The sequence below is a fragment of the Lutra lutra genome, chromosome 18 (assembly GCF_902655055.1).
Source record: "Lutra lutra chromosome 18, mLutLut1.2, whole genome shotgun sequence".
Classification (NCBI taxonomy): Eukaryota; Metazoa; Chordata; class Mammalia; order Carnivora; family Mustelidae; genus Lutra; species Lutra lutra.
In genome coordinates this window covers 35,759,544-35,778,664 of record NC_062295.1, presented here as the reverse complement: position 1 = coordinate 35,778,664, position 19,121 = coordinate 35,759,544, and the positions used below count along the sequence as shown (strand labels likewise).

Sequence of the window (19,121 nt, the reverse complement as noted above, 5' to 3'; positions counted from 1 at the left end):
CATCACCACCCGTGGATCTCTGGGATGTTCATTCCTCCGGGCCCCGAAGAGTCCTTATCTACAGAACTGGAATATCAGAAAGGACCTCGCACACACACAAAACAACCACCACGCTGATTAGCGCCATCCGGGTCAGCGTCTCTGCGCAGGCGCGGAGGGTCCAGCGGCGGCGCGGGGCTCAGTGCGCGTGCGTCGGGCCTGACCCTCGCACGCGCCTGCGCTAAGTCGCAGTCAGTTTGGCGTTGGATCCGGGAGGGTTCGGGGCACCGAGTGGCCACAGGCGCGCGGCGGCCCGGCCCGAGGCCGGGCAGCAGGGCCTCCGCCATGCCCGGGATGGTGCTTTTCGGTCGGCGCTGGGCCATTGCCAGCGACGACCTGGTCTTCCCGGGGTTCTTCGAGCTGTCCCTGCGAGTGGTGTGGTAAGGACGGCGGGCTGGGCGGCCGGGGCTCGGAGGGAGCGGGTTTCAGCCGCCCGCGAGGAGCGGCAGTGTCGCCGGGTTTGTGCGCGCGGACGCGGAGCCCACGTTCCCTCGTCTGGGACTCTCCACCGCGCGAAGCTTCCGAGGACGTGCGTGCAGCCGTTCTGCCCACTTCTGGGAGGGCACACTGAGGCCGGGTCTGGGGACCCCCAGGTCGGCCCCTGTCGCGTGCGGCGCGGAGGCCTGGCTCCGGGAGCCTCCGGGACGTGGTTATGGACCAAAGGCCGTGCCCTTCGGGATCAGCTTCCTGGAGCTAGAAGCAGCCACTTGGCATTATTACGGCGCTCGGCATGGAAACGCAGGGCATGCAGGGTCAACCCGAGGAAAGGATGGGAAATAGTAGCCTGCTTGTTGTTCCAGAACTGAATTCCCTGAGGAGCAGCCAAGCCTGGCACAAAGTCTGCAACCGATGGGAAGTGGAATTGGGCTCCTCAAGTCTGCTCCCAGAGGGGCTGAGCAGGGAATAAATACAGCACCACTGTAATCGAAGAGTGCATTCTTGAGGGGAAAGGAATATAAAAACGTGAAATCCTGGAAGCGGCTTCTCAGTAGTTCCATAGTTTTCATAGCCGAGTCTGTCTGAGGTTATTTCCCATTGTTATTTCCAGACCCAAAGTCCTCATATCACAAAACTGTCAAAAGCATAAAATGTTCTCTAGTCCCAGTTCCACACCTGGGCTTGAATCCTTCATACAGTGTTCTTGCCAGCGCTGCTCAGCCATTTCCTGAAATACAGTCCTTTGGTGCTGTCTTTCCTTGTTCCGCACTGAATTATGAAAGATACTAAGTCTGCAGTACGCGGTCTTGCAAGATTATCAGTGTTCCCTGTGGAACGTCTTGGCATATCTTAATTTACCACCTCCGGGTTTTTTGGCATTACACACAGCTGATGACAGTGTGTGATTGTCAGTTCCTTGTTAAAACCCCAGAAATAAACATATCTTGTTAATATTTTAGCAAGCCTGCCTTTTTTTGGTTTACACTTGTGTATTTCTGAGTCATGATAGGGTAGCTGTTTTTCATCAGCCCGCATTATAGTTGCCTGCTTATGGCATTAAGTGCCTCTTTGCTATGAGAGCAGGCATAGAATTAGGAACGATCATGTAAGCACAGGAAGTATAAAACTCATTTTTTTAAAAATTGGCTTTAGGGGCACCTGGGTGGCTCAGTGGGTTAAGCCTCTGCCTTCCGCTCAGGTCATGATCTCGGGGTCCTGGGATCGAGCCCCATGTCGGGTTCTCTGCTCGGCGGGGAGCCTGCTTTCCCTCTCTCTCTCTCCCCGGCTGCCTCTGTCTGCTTGTGATCTCTCTGTCAAATAAATAAAATCTAAAAAATAAATAAAAATTGGCTTAAAAAAAGTCACACTCTTTAATTGACTTAGTAGATCTTTTATTATTTTTCTTAGTAGATCTTTTATTGGAGAAAATTGTATTCCAAAGCACACTTCACCTTGCCTTGGGAAATTAACTCTTTTTTAAAAAATTTAATTAAAATTTTTAAAAAAATATTAACTCCTTTTATTTCTTCCTGTAATTTAAAAAAAAATTTTTTAGTAGATTTTATTTAATTATTTGACAGAGACACGGCGAGAGAGGGAACATGCAGGGGAGTGAGAGAGGGAAAAGCAGGCCTCCTGCTGAACAGGGAGCCCGACTCAGGGCTCGATACCAGAGATCACGACCTGAGCTGAAGGCAGACCCCTCCCAATGGCTGAACCACCCAGGCGCCCTCTGTAATGTTTTATAATGTAGTCCCTTGGTTTCCATTTCTGACCCTCCCTATCTCTCGGCAGGTGGATTGGCATTTTGACTTTGTATCTCATGCATCGAGGGAAGCTGGACTGTACAGGTGGCGCCCTGCTCAGCAGTTACTTGATCGTTCTTCTTGTTCTCCTAGCAATTATTATATGTACAGTGGCCGCCATCACATGTGTCAGCATGAAAGGTAAAGGGTAGCCTTTTCCTTTTTGAGATATAATTCGTGTACTGTACAATTCACCCATCGGAAGCATCCAAGACCGTGATTTTTAGTATATTCCCAGAGTTTTGCAGCCTTCACACAATCTTAGTACATTCTCCTCACCCCCAAAAAGAAATCCTATGCCTATTAGCAATCACTCCTCATTTTCCCCCAATTTCCTCAGCTCTAGCCATCTGCTGACCTACTTTGTCTGTAGATCTGCCTGTTCTGGGTCAAACAGGTGGAGTCATCCACTATGTGGCCGTTGGTTCTGGCCTCTTAAACTTAGCATGTTTTCTGGGTTCATTCATCTTTTAGTGTGTGTCAACTCTTCATTCTTCTTATGACTGAATAATATTGGCTCAGTCGGCTGAGCATGCTGGGATCCAGCCCCACATCAGGCTCCCTGCCTAGTGTGGAGCCTCCCTCTCCCTCTGCCCACCCATGCTCCTGGGCACTCATGCCCTCTCTCTCTCTCTCTCTCTCTCTCAAATCAAAATTTTAAAAAAATTACGTCGACTGGTTTGCCACATTTTACTTACCCATTTGTCAGTCGGTGGACATTTGGATTATTAACACTTTGGGGCTATTCCAGATAAAGCTGCTGCGAACGTTCACATAGGTGTTTTTGTACAGACAGAGGTTTTAATTTCTCTTGGATGTGTGCCTAGGCATGGAATGGCCAGATCATGTGGTAACCCCATGTTTAACCTTCTGGGGAGCTGCCAGACTGGAGTCCAAGCAACTACACCATTTCTTTCAGTTTATAAAGAGTTTCGGTTCCTCCCCATTGTCAGCAGCGCTTACCTTTGTCTGACTTTCCGATCCTAGCCAACCTTTCTGGTGGATCTCTCTGAGGTGGTGATTTGCAGTTCTTGGTGAGCATCCTCTCGTAGCTTACTGGCCATTCGTTTATCTATGATGTGTCTACTCAGATCCTTTCCCTGTTTTTGTTTGTTTTTAAGATTTTATTATTTGACAGACGGAGATCACAAGTAGGTAGAGAGAGGGGGGGGAAGCAGGCTCCCTGCCAAGCAGAGAGCCCGATGTGGGGCTCGATCCCAGGACCCTTGGATCATGACCTGAGCCGAAGGCAGAGGCTTTAACCCACTGAACCACCTCCAGTGCCCCTCCCCCATTTTAAGTTGAGTTATTTGTCCTTTTTTATTAATGTTCAGTTCAGTAACAGTTCCATCTGTTTTTATTTTTTAAGATTTCATTTATTTATTTGACATAAAGACAGTGAGAGAGGGAACACAAGCAGGGGGAGTAGAAGAGGGAGAAACGGGCTTCCTGCCAAGCAAGGAATATAATGTGGGGCTCGATACCAGGACCCTGAGATCATGACCTGAGCTAAAGGCAGATGCTTAACGACTGAACCACCCAGGCGCCCTCCATCTATTCTTTTTTTTTTTTTTTTTTTTTAAAGATTTTATTTATTTGACAGAGAGATCACAAGTAGGCAGAGAGGCAGGCAGAGAGAGAGGGGGAAGCAGGCTCCCTGCTGACAGAGAGCCCGATGTGGGGCTCAATCCCAGGACCCCGAGATCATGACCTGAGCCGAAGGCAGAGGCTTAACCTACTGAGCCACCCAGGCGCCCCCCTCCATCTATTCTTAATGATAATTTTTTCTCCATGTTACAGTTTTTGCAGTTACTTTGCTGAAAATGTTGGGAGCCTTCCCTGTATGAACCTCCTATCAGGTTCATAGGAGGAGCTGAGCACTGTGGTGCATTAGAAACTAAAAACTCGGCGGTCAGAGGCAGGGCTAAATGACACGCTCCCCTCCAGCACGTTTCATCATTGCTTGAGTGGGGCTGGGGGAGGCAGGCTCACACATTCCAGATGATGATGAAAGCACTGGGAGGCAATAGCTGATAACACTGGGCAGCAGAGTCGTGATCTCGGCGGTGAATGACCAACTGAAACTGAAAAGATAGGGGTAGCTTGTGGGGAGTGATGGAGAAATGTTAGTGGCTGAGTATTTCATGAGAAAGACCACAGGGTTTTAAAAATGTCTAAGAGGTGTGGCATGTGCCCACTTAAAGAGACATGTACGGAAAAGAAAGCGCTGTGTATTTGAGCATGCCCGTGAAAACATGAATGCGTGCATGAATGTCTAGAGCAAAGAAGGTCCCCATTCTGTTCTGTGTCAGTCCCTGCTCTGTGGCTTTAGCACCATGGAGTTGTGGTTTCAATGTTGTGTTTTTGTTGTTTCTTAGAGCGTGTGGGTGGGGGTTCGCAGAGGGAAAGAGAGAACCTCAAGCAAACTCCGCACTGAGTGTGGAGCCCGGTGCAGGGGTTGATCTCACGACCCTGAGATTATGATCTGAGCTGAAACCAAGAGTCGGTCGCCTAACCAGCTTAGCCAGCCACGTGCCCCAGCGCTATGGAGCCTTTCCTGAAGTCTGAGTTTCTGCAAGGTGAAGTATTTGGGTTGGTGTCACTTCATCTGTGGCATCATCTCATTTCTTGGCCCTTTCTGTTCATGTCCTGTTCTGGTTAGGAGACTCAGTGTTCAGATCTGAAGCAGGAATGTGAGCTTTTTTTCCCTTGAGTATTTTTTCTTCAGACATCTTTGGTGGTGTCAGGGCATGTACACCGTGGTGGATGGTCGTGTTTGCTTAGGCTCCTCCCCTTCAGCACTTGCCTAAGGCCTGCACCGTCTCACACTCACGGTCAGAGCTCAGAACACATCCGATGGTGTACCTTAGGCGTTCTGTGCTAGCAGTCTGTGTTATGGGCGGGTTGCCTGTCTGGAAGCCTCTTCCAAACAACCCAGTTTTATTTGGGACGTCCCCCATCCCTCACATATGAAGTAAGTGTGTCAGAGAAGCCAGCTCTCCACCCAGCTCAGGAATGATGCTCCCATGTCAGTGACTGGTTCCGGAACGGACATGCGACCCAGTTGGAGCCAGTGAAACTCGGGAATTTTCTGGAAGGTTCTGGGGAGTCTTGATCCTTGAGGAAAGACACAGAAGTAATACAGTGTTTTCAGGCTGGTGATTCTGTGGAGGGAGGAGCTGCTGAATTCCTGGTGTATCTCCACTCACAGCCAGGACGAGCTGACACACAGGAGGGCAGAGTCGTGAGAAGCCAGAGAGCCGGGATGCCTGTCCCAGCGCTGCACTTCAGTCCCCGAGTCAGGGCATGTCCTGGGTCTTTCCTGTTTTTCAACTTTTGTTACTTGTGGCGAGAGGGGCCATAACTGAACTAAAAGCAATATTTTATAAATCACCTTAGTTTAAGTGCCAGCCTTGAGATCATGATCTGAGTCAAAATCAAAAGTCAGTGCTTAACTCACTGAGCCACCTAGGCGTCCTTGTTAATTTTATTCTTGATACGTGGGTAACTTCTGTTGCCCCTTTTGTTCCGTGAGGCGTCTCAGTAATTAACCTGTCGCTCATGCTGGAGGGCCATGTTTACGTAGCTTTGGGCTGGTCTTACTTTCTCGGAGAGACACCCCAAGCTGCAGGGGGCACATGTGGGACCAGTGGGGTTCGGTCATCTTGATCCAAGACACTGAGGCAGTTCGCTCCTCTCTCTCCCGGTCATCAGTCATCGGTGCAGCGTAGCTGGGGAGAAGCTCGATGCTGCGGTTTCTGGTGTTGACCTGAGAATCGCCCTGGTGAAATCCTTCTGTTCCTACCATGGGGGAGGCTTAGTTAAGGAAGGTCCAGCCTCATGACTACCCTGTTTTCACGGCAGAGCACCCTCAGCCTCCAGGGTGTGCCGTTTGCTGTGTTCGATGTGGGTTCTGGGCCGTTTCCTTGCGTCACCTCCGTGCTCGTCTCCCGCTGGGGAAGGTCGGGGCAGTGTGTAGAGCTGTTGAAGCCCAGATGCTGTGACACGGGCCTGTGTTCTGTGATCTTCGCACGAGTGGCTCTGTGCGGTGAAGCCCCAGGCGGCGCTGCAGTCCGTTCTGTGAGGAGGTTCTGCTCGGCGGTCATGGGGCCTCCGCATCCCAGCACCCTGGGAGCAGCAGGTCCTCGCCGGGCCCTCCTTGCCTTGAGAGGAAGATCTCTTATCTAAGTAAATAATTATGTTTTCATCGGTGGGTTTGACTGGATAAAGGAGGTTTTTTTCAGTATCTTGATTTCTTTTTGGAATCTTAGAACTCCATTTTCTGCTTCCTTATTTACGACTGTATTTCATGCACGGACTGGCGGAGTGCCGGGCCGGGCGCTGTGGGTGCTGCTGGGGGCCGGCCCAGCCGGAGTTCCCTGCTGCCCCTGGTCGGCTGGTCGCAGCAGGCTCCAGGCAGGGCGGGGGGGTGTTAGGCCCGCACCCTTAGTCCCTCGGGGAGAGAGAGTTGTTTTGGTTACCTTATATTTTGTCTTTGTGCCAAACAGAAACTTTAGAACATGAGTCTAATTAGTTACCCAGTCTAATGGAAGGTGATTCTTGGAACATAACAACTGTTTCCTCGGGGCACCTGGATGGCTCAGTGGGTTAAAGCCTCTGCCTTCGGCTCAGGTCATGATCCCGGGGTCCTGGGATCGAGCCCCGCATCGGGCTCTCTGCTCAGCAAGGAGCCTGCTTCCTCCTCTCTCTCTGCCTGCCTCTCTGCCTACTTGTGATCTCTCTCTGTCAAATAAATAAATAAAATCTTAAAAAAAAAAAAAAAAGCTGTTTCCTCACCAGATCATTCTTTAAATCTTAAGATTGTCTTCACTCATGGTTTTGGGTTTTTGTTTTTTTTTCCACTGTTTTTGTTTTAATCATTTGGCATTTTTGTGTCGCTTCAGTTAGTACTTATCACACCTTTTCCCAGAGGGAGAGAGCTGAGGTTTTACATGGAGAATTAAAGCGCACGGACCTCAGTGGGCCACTTGGGTTTGTGGGAGACACACGGTGAAAAGGTTGCGTCTATGTGTTGGGTTTCTTCAAGTGTTCCCGCGCGTCAGAATTGTTCACTTTCCAAGAGTGCGGACCCTGGTGAACTGGAGAGCCGGGACCATGCAGACCTGGATTGTGGGGGTTTTGTTGTTGTTGTTGTTGTTAAGATTTTGTGTATTTATTTGACAGAGTGGAGGAAGGGGCAGAGAGAGAGGGAGAGAGAGAATCTCAGGGAGACTCCCCGCTGAGCACAGAGCCATATGTAGGGCTCTGTCTCACGACCCTGAGATCATAACCTGAGCGGAAATCAAGAATCAGAGGCTTAATCAACCTATCACCCAGGCACCTCTTGGGTTATGTTTTAGAAAGTAGTTACTAAGCTCTCTTAGCCTCAGTTTCCTCATTTGTAAGATGGGGCAGTAACTATCTTCAGAGCTGTGAGGATTACAGAATAATGGGTGTTAAGTGTTTCACGTGGTGCCTGAACACCATACATCTCGAGCAGATGGCGGAGTTATTTTCTAGAGTCGGGTGACTGTGTATCTCTGCTGGCCCGGGACAGTTCTGTTTTGTGCTCGATGTCCCAGCATAATTATTCGTAGCCCCTCCTTCCTCTCTCAGAAGTGCCCCAGCTTGGGCAATGATTGTATGGCCATCCCAGTTAGAACCCTGAAGTCTCTTGAGACCCTCGTAAGTATAGGAAATGAATCTGAGGCTTTTTGTCCTATTTCTACCCCTCACTTGGTCACTTGCTCTCAGCCTTCGGCACTGATTTCCAATTGAGAGTAGAAACCATCTACAGTAGTAACAGATGCTCTCCGCCCTCTGTTTCTGTGGAAAGGAAGTCTCCGAGGAAGCCAGGTGCCCAGTTTGAGTATCTTTTGTGTTTTAGGAACCATCTGTAATCCTGGACCACGGAAATCTATGTCCAAGCTGCTTTACCTCCGCCTGGCGCTCTTTCTGCCAGAGATGGTCTGGGCTTCTCTGGGGGCTGCCTGGATAGCAGACGACGTTCAGTGTGACAAGACGGTGGTGAATGGCATCATTGCCACCGTTGTCATCAGGTGAGGTCTTCCATCTTCTCTTTCAGTTTCTTGTCTCAGATGCATTTGAGATGTAAGGAAACAGACCTTTCTGAGTCACTGCAGATAGCCCAATGTCATGCGGGCTTCCTCAAATTGTTAGAAATTGGACTTTTTTTTTTTAAGATTTTATTTATTTGACAGAGAGAGCACAAGTAGAGCAGCAGACCTCTCAGCAGAGGGAGAGGGAGAAGCAGGCCCTCTGCTGAGTAGGGAGCCCGATGTGGTGCTTGATTCCAGAACCCTGGGATCATGACCTGAGCTGAAGGCTGATGCTTAACAACTAAGCCACCCAGGTGCCCTGAAATTGGACCTTTTTGAGTAAATCATAAAAACCGAGACATGTATTTATATGTAAGGAATAATTTATCTCCCGTTAATACATTTATTGATAACATTTTTTTTTCTTGCTGGTTCTTGTTCTTCTCTATTCCACTCTTTATGTTATTAGAAAGAAGAAAACCCAAAGACCAAATCAAGGGCAAAAACTAAAGGCGGAATGAGAAGAAACAACAGTGTCAGGAATTGTGAGGGACTAATGGATGGGATTGGGTTTTCCCAGTCTCCAGGCTCGCAGTCTTAGGAAGGATCTAGTTACTTCCCCTGGTGGAGACTCATGCTGACGCTGCCCTTCCCACGCCGCACATGCAGGGGCAGCAGAGTCCCTGCACAGAGGTGCATTTTCCTGTGCACGTGTTCGTGAACCATGATGTCTGGCACATTGTGCCATGAATGTATGAATGAAAAACCCATCAGAGTATCTCACGTGTGGCAAAGTTCTTTGGGTTTTACCAAACATGGCCTGGGTCATGGCCAGTGGACCATGGAGAACAGGTTCCAGCTACTTCCGTGTCCAGGCTGCAACTCTGCCTACCAGGCACCTCCTTTTCTCTTTTGTGGTCTTCACTTCTAAGGCTCTGACTTCTGTGGGACCAGGGTCAGCCACAGGCCTATAAAGAACTTTCTGGAAAAAACAAGTGGCTCACCTCCACCTGGTTCTGGGAGAGCCGCATCTGGACATGGGACCCAGGGTCCTCACGCCTTCTCTCTCTGTTTTGCAGCTGGGTTATCATCGTCTCCACCGTGGTCACCATCATCATCGTCTTTGACCCCCTTGGGGGGAAAATGGCTCCATATCCCTCCGCTGGCCCCAACCACCTGGATAGTCGTGAGTCCAGCCAGCTACTTAATGGCCTCAAGACAGCAGCGACGAGCGTGTGGGAAACCAGAATCAAGCTGCTGTGCTGTTGCATCGGGAAGGACGACCATACTCGAGTAGCTTTTTCGAGTACGGCAGAGCTTTTCTCAACCTACTTTTCAGTAAGCTGAAGGGGTCTGCTTTCGTCTCTTTCTCCTCAGTAAACGTCTCATGTTAACATGAATACTCTGTTCATGCCAAAGTCCTCTTGCACACGTGTGCTCTGTGGCGTGGCGTGGCGGGGTCGGGGGGTGTTGGTGCGGGGCCCTGCGCTCGCGGACCCATCTCCCTGGCTGGTGCGTCCTGGTGTGGCCACCTGTTTGTTACACTGTCGGGACTCTTAGTTCATTTTTAAGGAGCTCTGTGATGGAACCTGCATGTTGTGGGGCGGATTTGCCAGCTGGTCCCCTCTGCAGGCGTCAGGTGCGGGCGGTGCCGTGTGTCCAGGGAGCTGTCGGGCCCCGTCTGCTACTTCATAGCGTGATAGACGTGATAGATGACTCTACTCCTGAAGGAGAGTTTGAGTATGTTACTACCAGGTGGGCAGGTGTCTTCATTCTAGAGCGGTTTCTTCAGTGATTCGGGAACACTCGTTTTCTTCCACACCCAGCATTTTCCAGTAATGTTCTCTGGGGAGCTGTTGTGTTCAGTGTTGAGACCTGGGAAGGGAGAGGAGTTCTCATGACGTCCTGCATGACTGCTGGTCCCTCCTTGCCTCTCTGTGGTGTCTGCATCCATGGGGCCCAGGGCTGGTCTGTAGGTTGGCCCCAGGCGGCTGCCTACATCCAGGGACTGGAGAAGTGTTTCTTCCTAAACTAACCTTCAAGGAGTGCTCTGGTCTGGGCCTAAGACAGTTGGAAGAACCGGTGGCTCAGGCCGAGTGGCCAGTGCCTGGTGCTTCCTTGCGGACTGGAAGTGGCTGGAGGCAGCCTAGGATTCCTGCTGCTCCAGATCCCGCCTGAAGGACAAGGTGAAGGCGGGCAAAGGAGATCTCCCCCTGCTGCTTTCCTTGTCTGAGGTTCTTTTGGAGGCTTGCTGTAGCCACAGAGTCTAAGCTCAGCCTCTTAAATCTCTACCAGGGACTCTTGGAACAGAACCACGGCATTTTGAGCAAGAGTCTAAATTTGGGCTAAAATTGGCCATTTAGTACAAAGATGGTGAACTTCCTTATCCATTTGCTCCCAACTATACAAAAGCTGTGAACTGAGTTAAGTAGCTACATTAGCTTGAAATGAAATTTGAAAATAAGAGTCCAGCAGCATTTCTCTGTTCTCCCGTGGATTTGTCTGAGTGCAGGATTGTAAAAATCAAGCTCACACACAGATGGAGTCTTGAAAGGAAAATACTCTTAAGGAACATCTTTACATGTAACTGTGTGTGTGCGTGTGTGTGAACTGTAAAAAATAAACTGACTTTTAAGGAACTCACAGGCCATCCCTGCTGAGTTGTGCGACAAGCCACTGTTTTCATCCAGGACACAGACCTGGTGCCCAGCGACATTGCGGCGGGCCTCACCCTTCTCCATCAGCAACAGGACAATATCAGGAACAGCCAGGAGCCAGATGAGGTGATCAGCCATTCCCCAGGACCCCCCCAGGTAAGCCCCTTCCTGTTGGGTTGTCAGGTTTCGACATTTACTCCTATTCATACACCTTCAAAAAAAACAAAACAAACTGGCCAGCAGCGAATTCAGGACCGTTGGCTTGGAATGTGGTGTGTGGCTTGTCCCGGTTGCGGTCGCTTCCTGGCCGCTTCACCGTCCATTGTATTTTTAAAGCATTTTCTTTTAGGAAATTGTTGAAATCTGTACAGCAAAAGTCCTTTCTGGGATGGGCCTGATTCCCCCGTGTGCGTTTGCTCTCTTCTCTGGGCCGAGGGAGCAGAAACAGTTGGGTTTTGCTGGAGGAGTTTTCCTGCCGCAGGTGTTGGCTTCTGAAGGAGGTTGCACGTGGGTGGGTGTCGTTCTCTGCACCTCACACAGGGGCCTGGCGCTCTGCTGTCCTCACGTGCCTCGTGCTCCGTCACTGGCTTGTTCCAGCAGGGGCCGCAGGAGTTATAGTAGGGGTTCTTGCTGTTGACGTCCACCGTCCTGGCTGCAGTCCTGTAAAACCAGGGTCTTTCTTTGTCCGTGTTCCAGGACAAGTTTTCCCTGTGGAAGACCCCTGAGGTCTATTCAACGAGGAAAGAAAGGGGCGTCATCAGGAGTTGGAGTTCAGGTTATGATCTCCGTCGGTCCTGACTGTGATGGGCTCTGTTGTTCTTCTCTTCCAGGAAGCTGATTTGGACACCGAGTTAGCCAACTGTCACCATTACATGCAGTTTGCAGCAGCGGCCTACGGGTGGCCCCTCTACGTCTACCGGAACCCCTTCACCGGGCTCTGCAAGATTGGCGGGGACTGGTGGGTGGGCGTGCCCGGCCCCGCGGTCATGCTGCTCAGTGCCCCTCGGAGCCCTCGCTGTACTTTCTAAAAATAATCCCGTTGCCCCTTTCCAAAAATGTTCTGTTGTGAAATATTTCAAAACCGCAAGCGCGGTACCAGGAACACCCATCGATCCTTTATCTAGAACCACCAGTTGTGACTCAGTGTGGTCACATGTGCTGTGTCACCGTTGCTCTGCTGAAGCTCCAGCAGCAGAGGGCGCGCCCCTTACCCCCTGCCGCTCGGGCCCCGTTTCCTGAGAACGAGGACCTTCTGCACGTGCTCAGGACGCTTCTGCGCCAGCATAGCTAGCGTTAAGCAAGAGCTCACTTAGGTTCTGGAGTCACGGTTTCATGCTTGTCCCAGGAGTGGCCTCCAGAGTAAGGTTTCCTCCACGTGAAGCTTACGCATCACACTTGGTGTCTATCTGGCACAGTTCCTCCTTGTTTTACGTCTTGTGTGAGGCTGACATTGCATTGCGTGGTAGCCTAGGTATTTTGTGAATGGCTCTCAGTTTGTATTCGATGGTCTCTTCCGGATTAGAGTCAAGTTACATATCTTCGGCAGGAATTCCCCAGAAGCAACATTGCGTACTTCTTGCTCCGTCGTATCAGCAAACAAGATGCCAGTTTGCCCTATTCCTGGAGATTTGAGAGTCTCTCCGCTTCTTAATATAATTTATTTTTTGGTTATGTAAAACACGAACACGACTCCAGAAGTCAGAACTCTAGTAACAGGTGTGCCCAGAAATGGTAAAGGCCATTATTCGGGAGCCAGAGTAAGTGCTGAGCATAGTGAACTCTGGTTCTCATGTGTGCTGGAGGGACGGGACAGTGGGGGTGATGCTCCCTGCTCAGTACCATAACTGACACGTTTGCCGTGTGTTTAGTTGTAGAAGCAGGACGACGGACTACGACCTGGTCGGCGGCGACCAGCTGCACTGCCACTTCGGCTCCATCCTGCACACGACGGGCCTGCAGTACAGGGATTTCATTCACATAAGCTTTCATGACAAGGTCGGTACAATGGCGCCTCGTCACTGCTCTGGGGTCCTGGGGTCCTTTGAGAGTGTGGCGGAAGTTATAAATTACCTCCCCCAGAAAACGCGTGCACACACACACACATGGACTTAATGCGAGATGGAGTCAGAAGTCTTTGTAGAGATACTGCCCTGGGTTCTAGGCAGCCCACCTTCTGTGGGAGAACAGCGCCACTGCCCAGCTGTTAGAGACGCTGGGCTGGGCAACTCGGCCCCGTAGCTGCACGCTCTCACTCTCCAGAACTCATGCTTCTTTCCCTCACCCTCAGGTCTATGAGCTTCCCTTTTTAGTGGCTCTGGACCACAGGAAGGAATCTGTCGTGGTAGCAGTGAGAGGAACCATGTCTCTGCAGGTAAGGAGCACCGTGCTCGAGGCCCCGGGACGAGGGGTGGGGTGCCAGGAGACCCACATTTGCTGGAACAGGGGATAGAGTCCTCATCAGTTAGAGCAGCAGGTGTAGCAGAAAAGACCAGGATAGAAAGTGGAGAAGCCTACCCAGGGCTGTTAACGTGCTGCCTTTGGAGAATTGATTGGATTCTGTTCTTTTCACTGAGAAGCGTCAGAAACAGAGCGGCAGGCCTGGGTTCCTCAGTGGAGGACTTCCTCCAGAGGCGCCCCCGACTCACCAGGGCCGCAGGGCCTGCTGTGTAGCCCTGTTGCCCTGCCAGCGAGCCGTGTCCCGCCTGCCCACCCCCGCCTTCCCTGCCCGGTGCAGATGAGTGGGCGGCTGCTGCGTTCTTCCTGTGTCGTGCTCTCTGGTCTGTTCTTGGCCATTCCTCAGTCTCGTTTCCTGATCCTCACTTGCCCACTGACCCAGAAAGTGTAGTGAGACACCACAGTAGGAGCTCTCGGCCTCCTGCAGCCAGGGCCTGCCGCTCTGGGTGTTGGCCAGGACTCCGCACCTGCCCAGGGCTCTGCCAGAGGCACCGAGGAAAGCAGATGCTTCGCCTACCCGGCCCCGCTTCTGGCGATTCTGCAGCATTCCCCAGCCGGCCCCGGAAGGAAGCATGGACTTAGTCTTGCTTTTTCTCCTGGCTTCCTGCCCAGATCTCTCTGGCTGTCTCCCCATTCGCAGCCCCGTGGCCCTCATTGTGGCCCTGCCCACAGCACCACTTCCCCTCCCCCACACGCCTGGGAAGCAGTTGACTACCTTGGTTCCTGTCTCTGGTCTCTTATCTTCTCAGTCAGTCCTTGTTCCGTCCACAGACGGGTCTGTCTGTCTAGACCATGGGTCAGATGTTACCACTGCTTCTTAAAAACCACCCTTGGGCGCACCCCACCCCGTTACTTTTTTTTTTTTTTTTTTTTTTTTTTAAGATTTTATTTATTTGACAGAGAGGAGAGACAGTGAGAGAGGGAGCACAAGCAGGGGGAGTGGGAGAGGGAGAAGCAGACTTCCTGTTGAGCAGGGAGCCTGATGCAGGACTCGATCCCAGGACCCTGGAATCATGACTTGAGCCAAAGGCAGACATTTAACAACTGAGCCACCCAGGCACCCCAAGATTTTTTATTTATTTATTTATTTTGAGAAAGCTTGTGAGTGGGGGAGGGAGGGGCTGAAGGAGAAGAGAGAGAAAATCTTAAGCAGGCTACGCACCCAGCGCAGAGCTCGACACTGGGCTCTCTCTCATGACCCTGAGGTATGACCTGAGCCAAAATCAAGAGGGGGATGCTTAAGCGACTGAGCCTCCCAGGCGCCCCCCCATTACTTTTTTTTTTTTTTTTTAAGATTTTATTTATTTATTTGACAGAGAGAGAGATCACAGGTAGGCAGAGAGGCAGGCAGAGAGAGGGGAAGGGAAGCAGGCTCCCTGTTGATCAGACAGCCCGATGTGGGGCTCGATCCCAAGACTCCGGGACCATGACCTGAGCTGAAGGCAGAGGCTTTAACCCACTGAGCCACCGAGGCGCCCCCCATTACTTTTTAATAGAAAATTCATGTGTCTTATCACAGCTCTGTTGGTGTTTAGTGACCTCACCCCAGCCTGCCTTTCTGGTTTCTACCCCGAGCTCAGCCTGCCAGTGGTTCTCCAGTGTGCCAGAGTCCCCCCAAGCTTTGCAGGGTATAGTTATGGAGTCCACTCCCCAGTGGGTTAGCTGCACTGGGTCCTGGGGGGACACCTGCCTCTTGGGCTTTACATGGGTGCCTGCCCCTCTATCTGCTTCCTGTGCTCAGATGCTCTCTGCCTTGGGTCTTCCTGGCCCCTTGCGTGGGGTTGCTGTCCCTGTTCCCTGAAAGCAAGATTTTCCTTAAATCTTTTGCTCAGATGCCACCTCCTCCAGGAAGTCTACCCCCACCCCAGCTCTGTAGTGCACCCTCCCCACGTCCATGAATCCCTTACCCTCCCTTAGGTTTCAGTGAGCTGTTGATAGCCCCTTGAGGATAGGAAGCATACTTTGTTCAAAACCCAGGTACAGGGCTCTGTGCTTCTTGAGTACTTAGAAGAGGTGTGGAGTGAGGAAAGGCAGAAGGTGTGCCTTAGCCATGTCACACACCCGCTGCTTGCGGTGGGTCCCTCAGGAGTTTCCTGGCTACCTGGGTTTCCCTCCTGAGGTTGGGTGTCTGGTTCAGTCCTCAGTGGTCTGACCCAGGCGACCATAGTGCACCACGGTCCCTCAGAGGGACCTGCCCCGCCGGCCTCTGCACGCAGCTCGTCCCAATGGCCTCTTCCAATGCGCTCTTTGTAGGACATCCTCACGGACCTGTCAGCGGAGAGTGAAACCCTCAACTTAGAGTGTGGGCTGCAAGACTGTTCGGCACACAAGGTACAAGCCCTGGGGTGTGTGTTCAGGAATGTTCCATTAAGGAGAACACTAGGGGGTCAGGATTTTTCCAAGTCTGACCGTCTCCCGGGGGTGCTAACCACACGGCAGGTAGCGACCAGCTGCCCGGTGCTGTGCACAGTAAGGCTTTTCCTTCTCTCCATAGAAATCCTCACGGCAGCCTCACGAGGTTGCTCTGGTTTCTTAAGAGGAAGGAGCAGGTTCAGAGCCATCAGGGGACTTGCCAGAGGCCACAGTTAATTGGAATGTGTCCGTTGGCACTTGAACCCGGGTTGAACGCTCTTCTCCGCTTGATGGGAGTCGTTTGTGGTCATGGAGAAGAGAAGCTGCAGCTCAGCACGGGGCCCCCCGCCCAGGAGACCCCCCCAGAGCCTCCCGCCCCTGGAGTGGCAGGCACCCCAGGCACTTCCCTGTCGCCTGGCGGGTTCCCTCTGCCAGTATCACAGCACGCAAGTTCTCCTTTCACTCTTCCTGTGCCTGCCGTGGGGTTCAAGTCTCCTCCTCCAGGGACAGATATGGCCGGTCTGGGGCAGAGTTGTTTTTTAATAGGATTTTAATTACATAACATGATGTTGATCATCATAACCCTTTTTAAGTATACGACTCTGTGACAGCAGAGACATTCAGAAGGCTGTGTCCCCACGACCACCATCTGCAGTCAGAGCCTCCTCGATCGCTCCTCCCCACCCACCCCCCAGCCCCTGGGAACCGCCATTCTGGTGCCCCCCAGTGTGCCTGTTCTGGGCCCTCGCAGAACCGGAGTCAGGTGTTACTTGTCCTTTCACCAAGCCGTGTCCTCGAGGTCGAGCCAAGGCAGTAGCACGTGTCAAGAGTCCCCTTCCCCTGCTGGCTGCTGGACGCCCCACTGTGTGCCAAGACCACATGGATGGACGCGGGGGCCACGTCCGGGCTGTGGCTGGGAACAGCCGTTTGGGTCCCTGCCTCCATGCTTCAGGGACGCTGCCCAGGAGCAGAGTTACCATGTGTGCTGGAGGCGCCTGGGACGTGTCTCGGAGACCCCGGCTCTGTTCACACAGTCCGGCCTTGTTCTCCGCGCGCTCGGGGCCGCTTCCTTGCTGGCTTTTGATGCTTCCGGTCGTCCTGCGGGGCACAAGGCAGTGTCCCACGGTGGCTGGGCAGAGTAGAGTGCTTGCACGTGTGAGGGAAGGACCAGTCCTGGAAGTTACAGCAGCTCCTTCCGGAGAGAGAGATGTTGGGGTGGAGGGCGGGGGGCTGGTGCTGCTTTATACACAGTGTGTGTTTTGTGTGATGATCATTTTTTAAGTAAAATGCCTAATCTTTTATAAAAGTATGTGTCAGAACCAGACTGTAGCCGATGGAGCCCCTGTGTCCTGCTGGGCAGTTTCGGTACATTCCTTCTGCCACCAGTTAGCCGAGGGACGGTCCCGGGATGTGAACTTTCCCATCAACCCTTAACTCTGCTATGAGCCTCACGTCACAGAGGAGTCCAGTATCAGTACCGGGCATGTGTGTAGAAAAACAAAGAAATGTCTTATTTTCTCACAGACACGGTTAGTAGCCGGCCACATGTACGCGTCAGGATCCCGTGGGCTGGGCTGTGGCCTTGTTCTTAGAATCCGCCCGCAGGTCAAGGCTTTGTGCGCTCTGGGCCTGGCCTCCTCCAGCCCAGGTCAGGCCTGAGGGCATGAGTTCAAAGTGGTGCCACCGAACGCAGTCTTGGCCTTGTCCGTGTGTGACACAGGCAGGGCCTCCTGCCGGCGCTGCTATATCCAGGTCACCTTTGGCTCCACCTGTCCGGGAGTAGGTCCCTGTGGGGGTTGGGAGGCGGCTGCACTGCTAGCCGGAGGGGAGGCTGGGAAGCCTGCTGGTCCGTCCGCAGGTGCTCCGTGCAGATGGGAAACCTGTCGAACCTCCTCTTAGCTTCTCTTGTATGCGGCCAGGCTCGGCCTTCTCCCACCGAACTCGGTAGTGACTGACTCGGGAATTTGCAGTTTTCGAGGCAGTCCCGTGTGTCCTGTCTCAGCACAGGATCTCTCCCAGTCTGTGCCGGGAGAGAAGGCAGGCCTGTCTCATCACGGAGGGCTCTCTCGTCCGTGAAGACGTCTGCGTTTTCAGGAATCCTGTCTCTTAGGACGGCTGTATTTATTAGGTTTTATATTTTTTTTAAAGATTTTATTTACTTATTTGACAGAGATCATGAGTAGGCACAGAGAGAGGGGGAAGCAGGCTCCCTGCTGAGCAGAGAGCCTGATGCGGGGCTCGATCCCAGGATCCTGGGGACCATGACCTGAGCTGAAGGCAGACTTAACCCACTGAGCTACCCAGGCACCCCTGTTTTATATATTTTTTGAAATTAAACTAAAACCTAACCTTCCTAGAATTCTGCTTTCATGGTCTTAGTTTTGTGTCTCTGGGAACTGGATGCGTAATCAGCTATTACCAATTCAGAGCTTTTTTGTTTTAACATCATGCTGAAAGATCAGTCCTCTGTCAGCTAGATCGGACCCGCCCTCGGGACTCGGCCGAAGTGTGGTCAGCGCATACGGCAGGATACCATGTAGCTACAGAAAAGCCGTAGAAAGATCCACTGGCTGGGAAAGGTGTTGTGGATGTCACCCCTTCCTCCGTCCCTGGAACCAGTGACGGAGCGCCCGCTCCATGCCCGGCCCTGCGCGGGGGACCAGGAACACGGCAGGGTGCAGTAGCCGCGGCTGCCGATCCCCGGGTGCTCACCTCGGCTCTGGGGACACACGGAAGCACGCATGCCCTAGCCCTGTCGTGTGATGGGACATGTCCTGTCCGATGACCAATGGCCGCCTTCTCTTATCTGTGTTTCTAGGGGATTTCTCAAGCCGCCAGATACGTTTACCAGCGCCTCGTCAGTGATGGGATTTTGAGCCAAGCGTTCAGCATCGCTCCCGTGAGATTCTGACTTTTCATTGATTGTGTGTCATCCAGCCGCGGGTCGCCTTGTTCCGCTAACGCTGCCGCTCCTCTCTCTCCGCAGGAGTACCGGCTGGTGGTGGTGGGCCACAGCCTGGGGGCGGGTGCCGCGGCGCTGCTGGCCCTCATGCTCCGGAGCTCCTACCCGCAGGTCCGCTGCTACGCCTTCTCCCCGCCCAGGGGGCTGCTGAGGTGCGTGCCGTCGGGGCGCCGCGGGCGAGTGCCAGTCCCCGCTCCGCACTGCTCGCCCCTGGGCTTCCGTCGCGCGCTCTTCTCCGCGGCCCTCATTAGTTTCCAGCACTGTTGGGTTTGCGACAGACCGAAGAGCCCCTCGCAGGCCCGTGAGCGGAGCTCTGCTTCCCTAGACCGTGCGGGGCTGAGATCTTTCTGTAAAC

The 19,121-nt window shown here is 52.4% G+C and overlaps 1 protein-coding gene across 2 annotated transcripts in view; it reads left to right on the top strand.

The window, feature by feature from the left end:
- The first annotated feature begins 212 nt into the window (after positions 1 to 212).
- DAGLB (diacylglycerol lipase beta) overlaps positions 213 to 19,121 on the top strand; it is a 30,536-nt gene continuing 11,627 nt past the window's right edge. Inside the window, exons 1-11 of one of the 2 annotated variants that reach the window (XM_047714117.1) lie at positions 213 to 419; positions 2,272 to 2,423; positions 8,170 to 8,341; positions 9,421 to 9,679; positions 11,032 to 11,154; positions 11,829 to 11,956; positions 12,867 to 12,993; positions 13,286 to 13,369; positions 15,706 to 15,783; positions 18,623 to 18,703; positions 18,791 to 18,918. In XM_047714117.1, coding sequence (XP_047570073.1) covers positions 325 to 419; positions 2,272 to 2,423; positions 8,170 to 8,341; positions 9,421 to 9,679; positions 11,032 to 11,154; positions 11,829 to 11,956; positions 12,867 to 12,993; positions 13,286 to 13,369; positions 15,706 to 15,783; positions 18,623 to 18,703; positions 18,791 to 18,918 — 1,427 coding nt within the window. In that variant the 5' untranslated portion in view covers positions 213 to 324. The remainder of the gene's footprint in view (positions 420 to 2,271; positions 2,424 to 8,169; positions 8,342 to 9,420; positions 9,680 to 11,031; positions 11,155 to 11,828; positions 11,957 to 12,866; positions 12,994 to 13,285; positions 13,370 to 15,705; positions 15,784 to 18,622; positions 18,704 to 18,790; positions 18,919 to 19,121) is intronic. The other variant, XM_047714118.1, reaches the window with a different exon arrangement.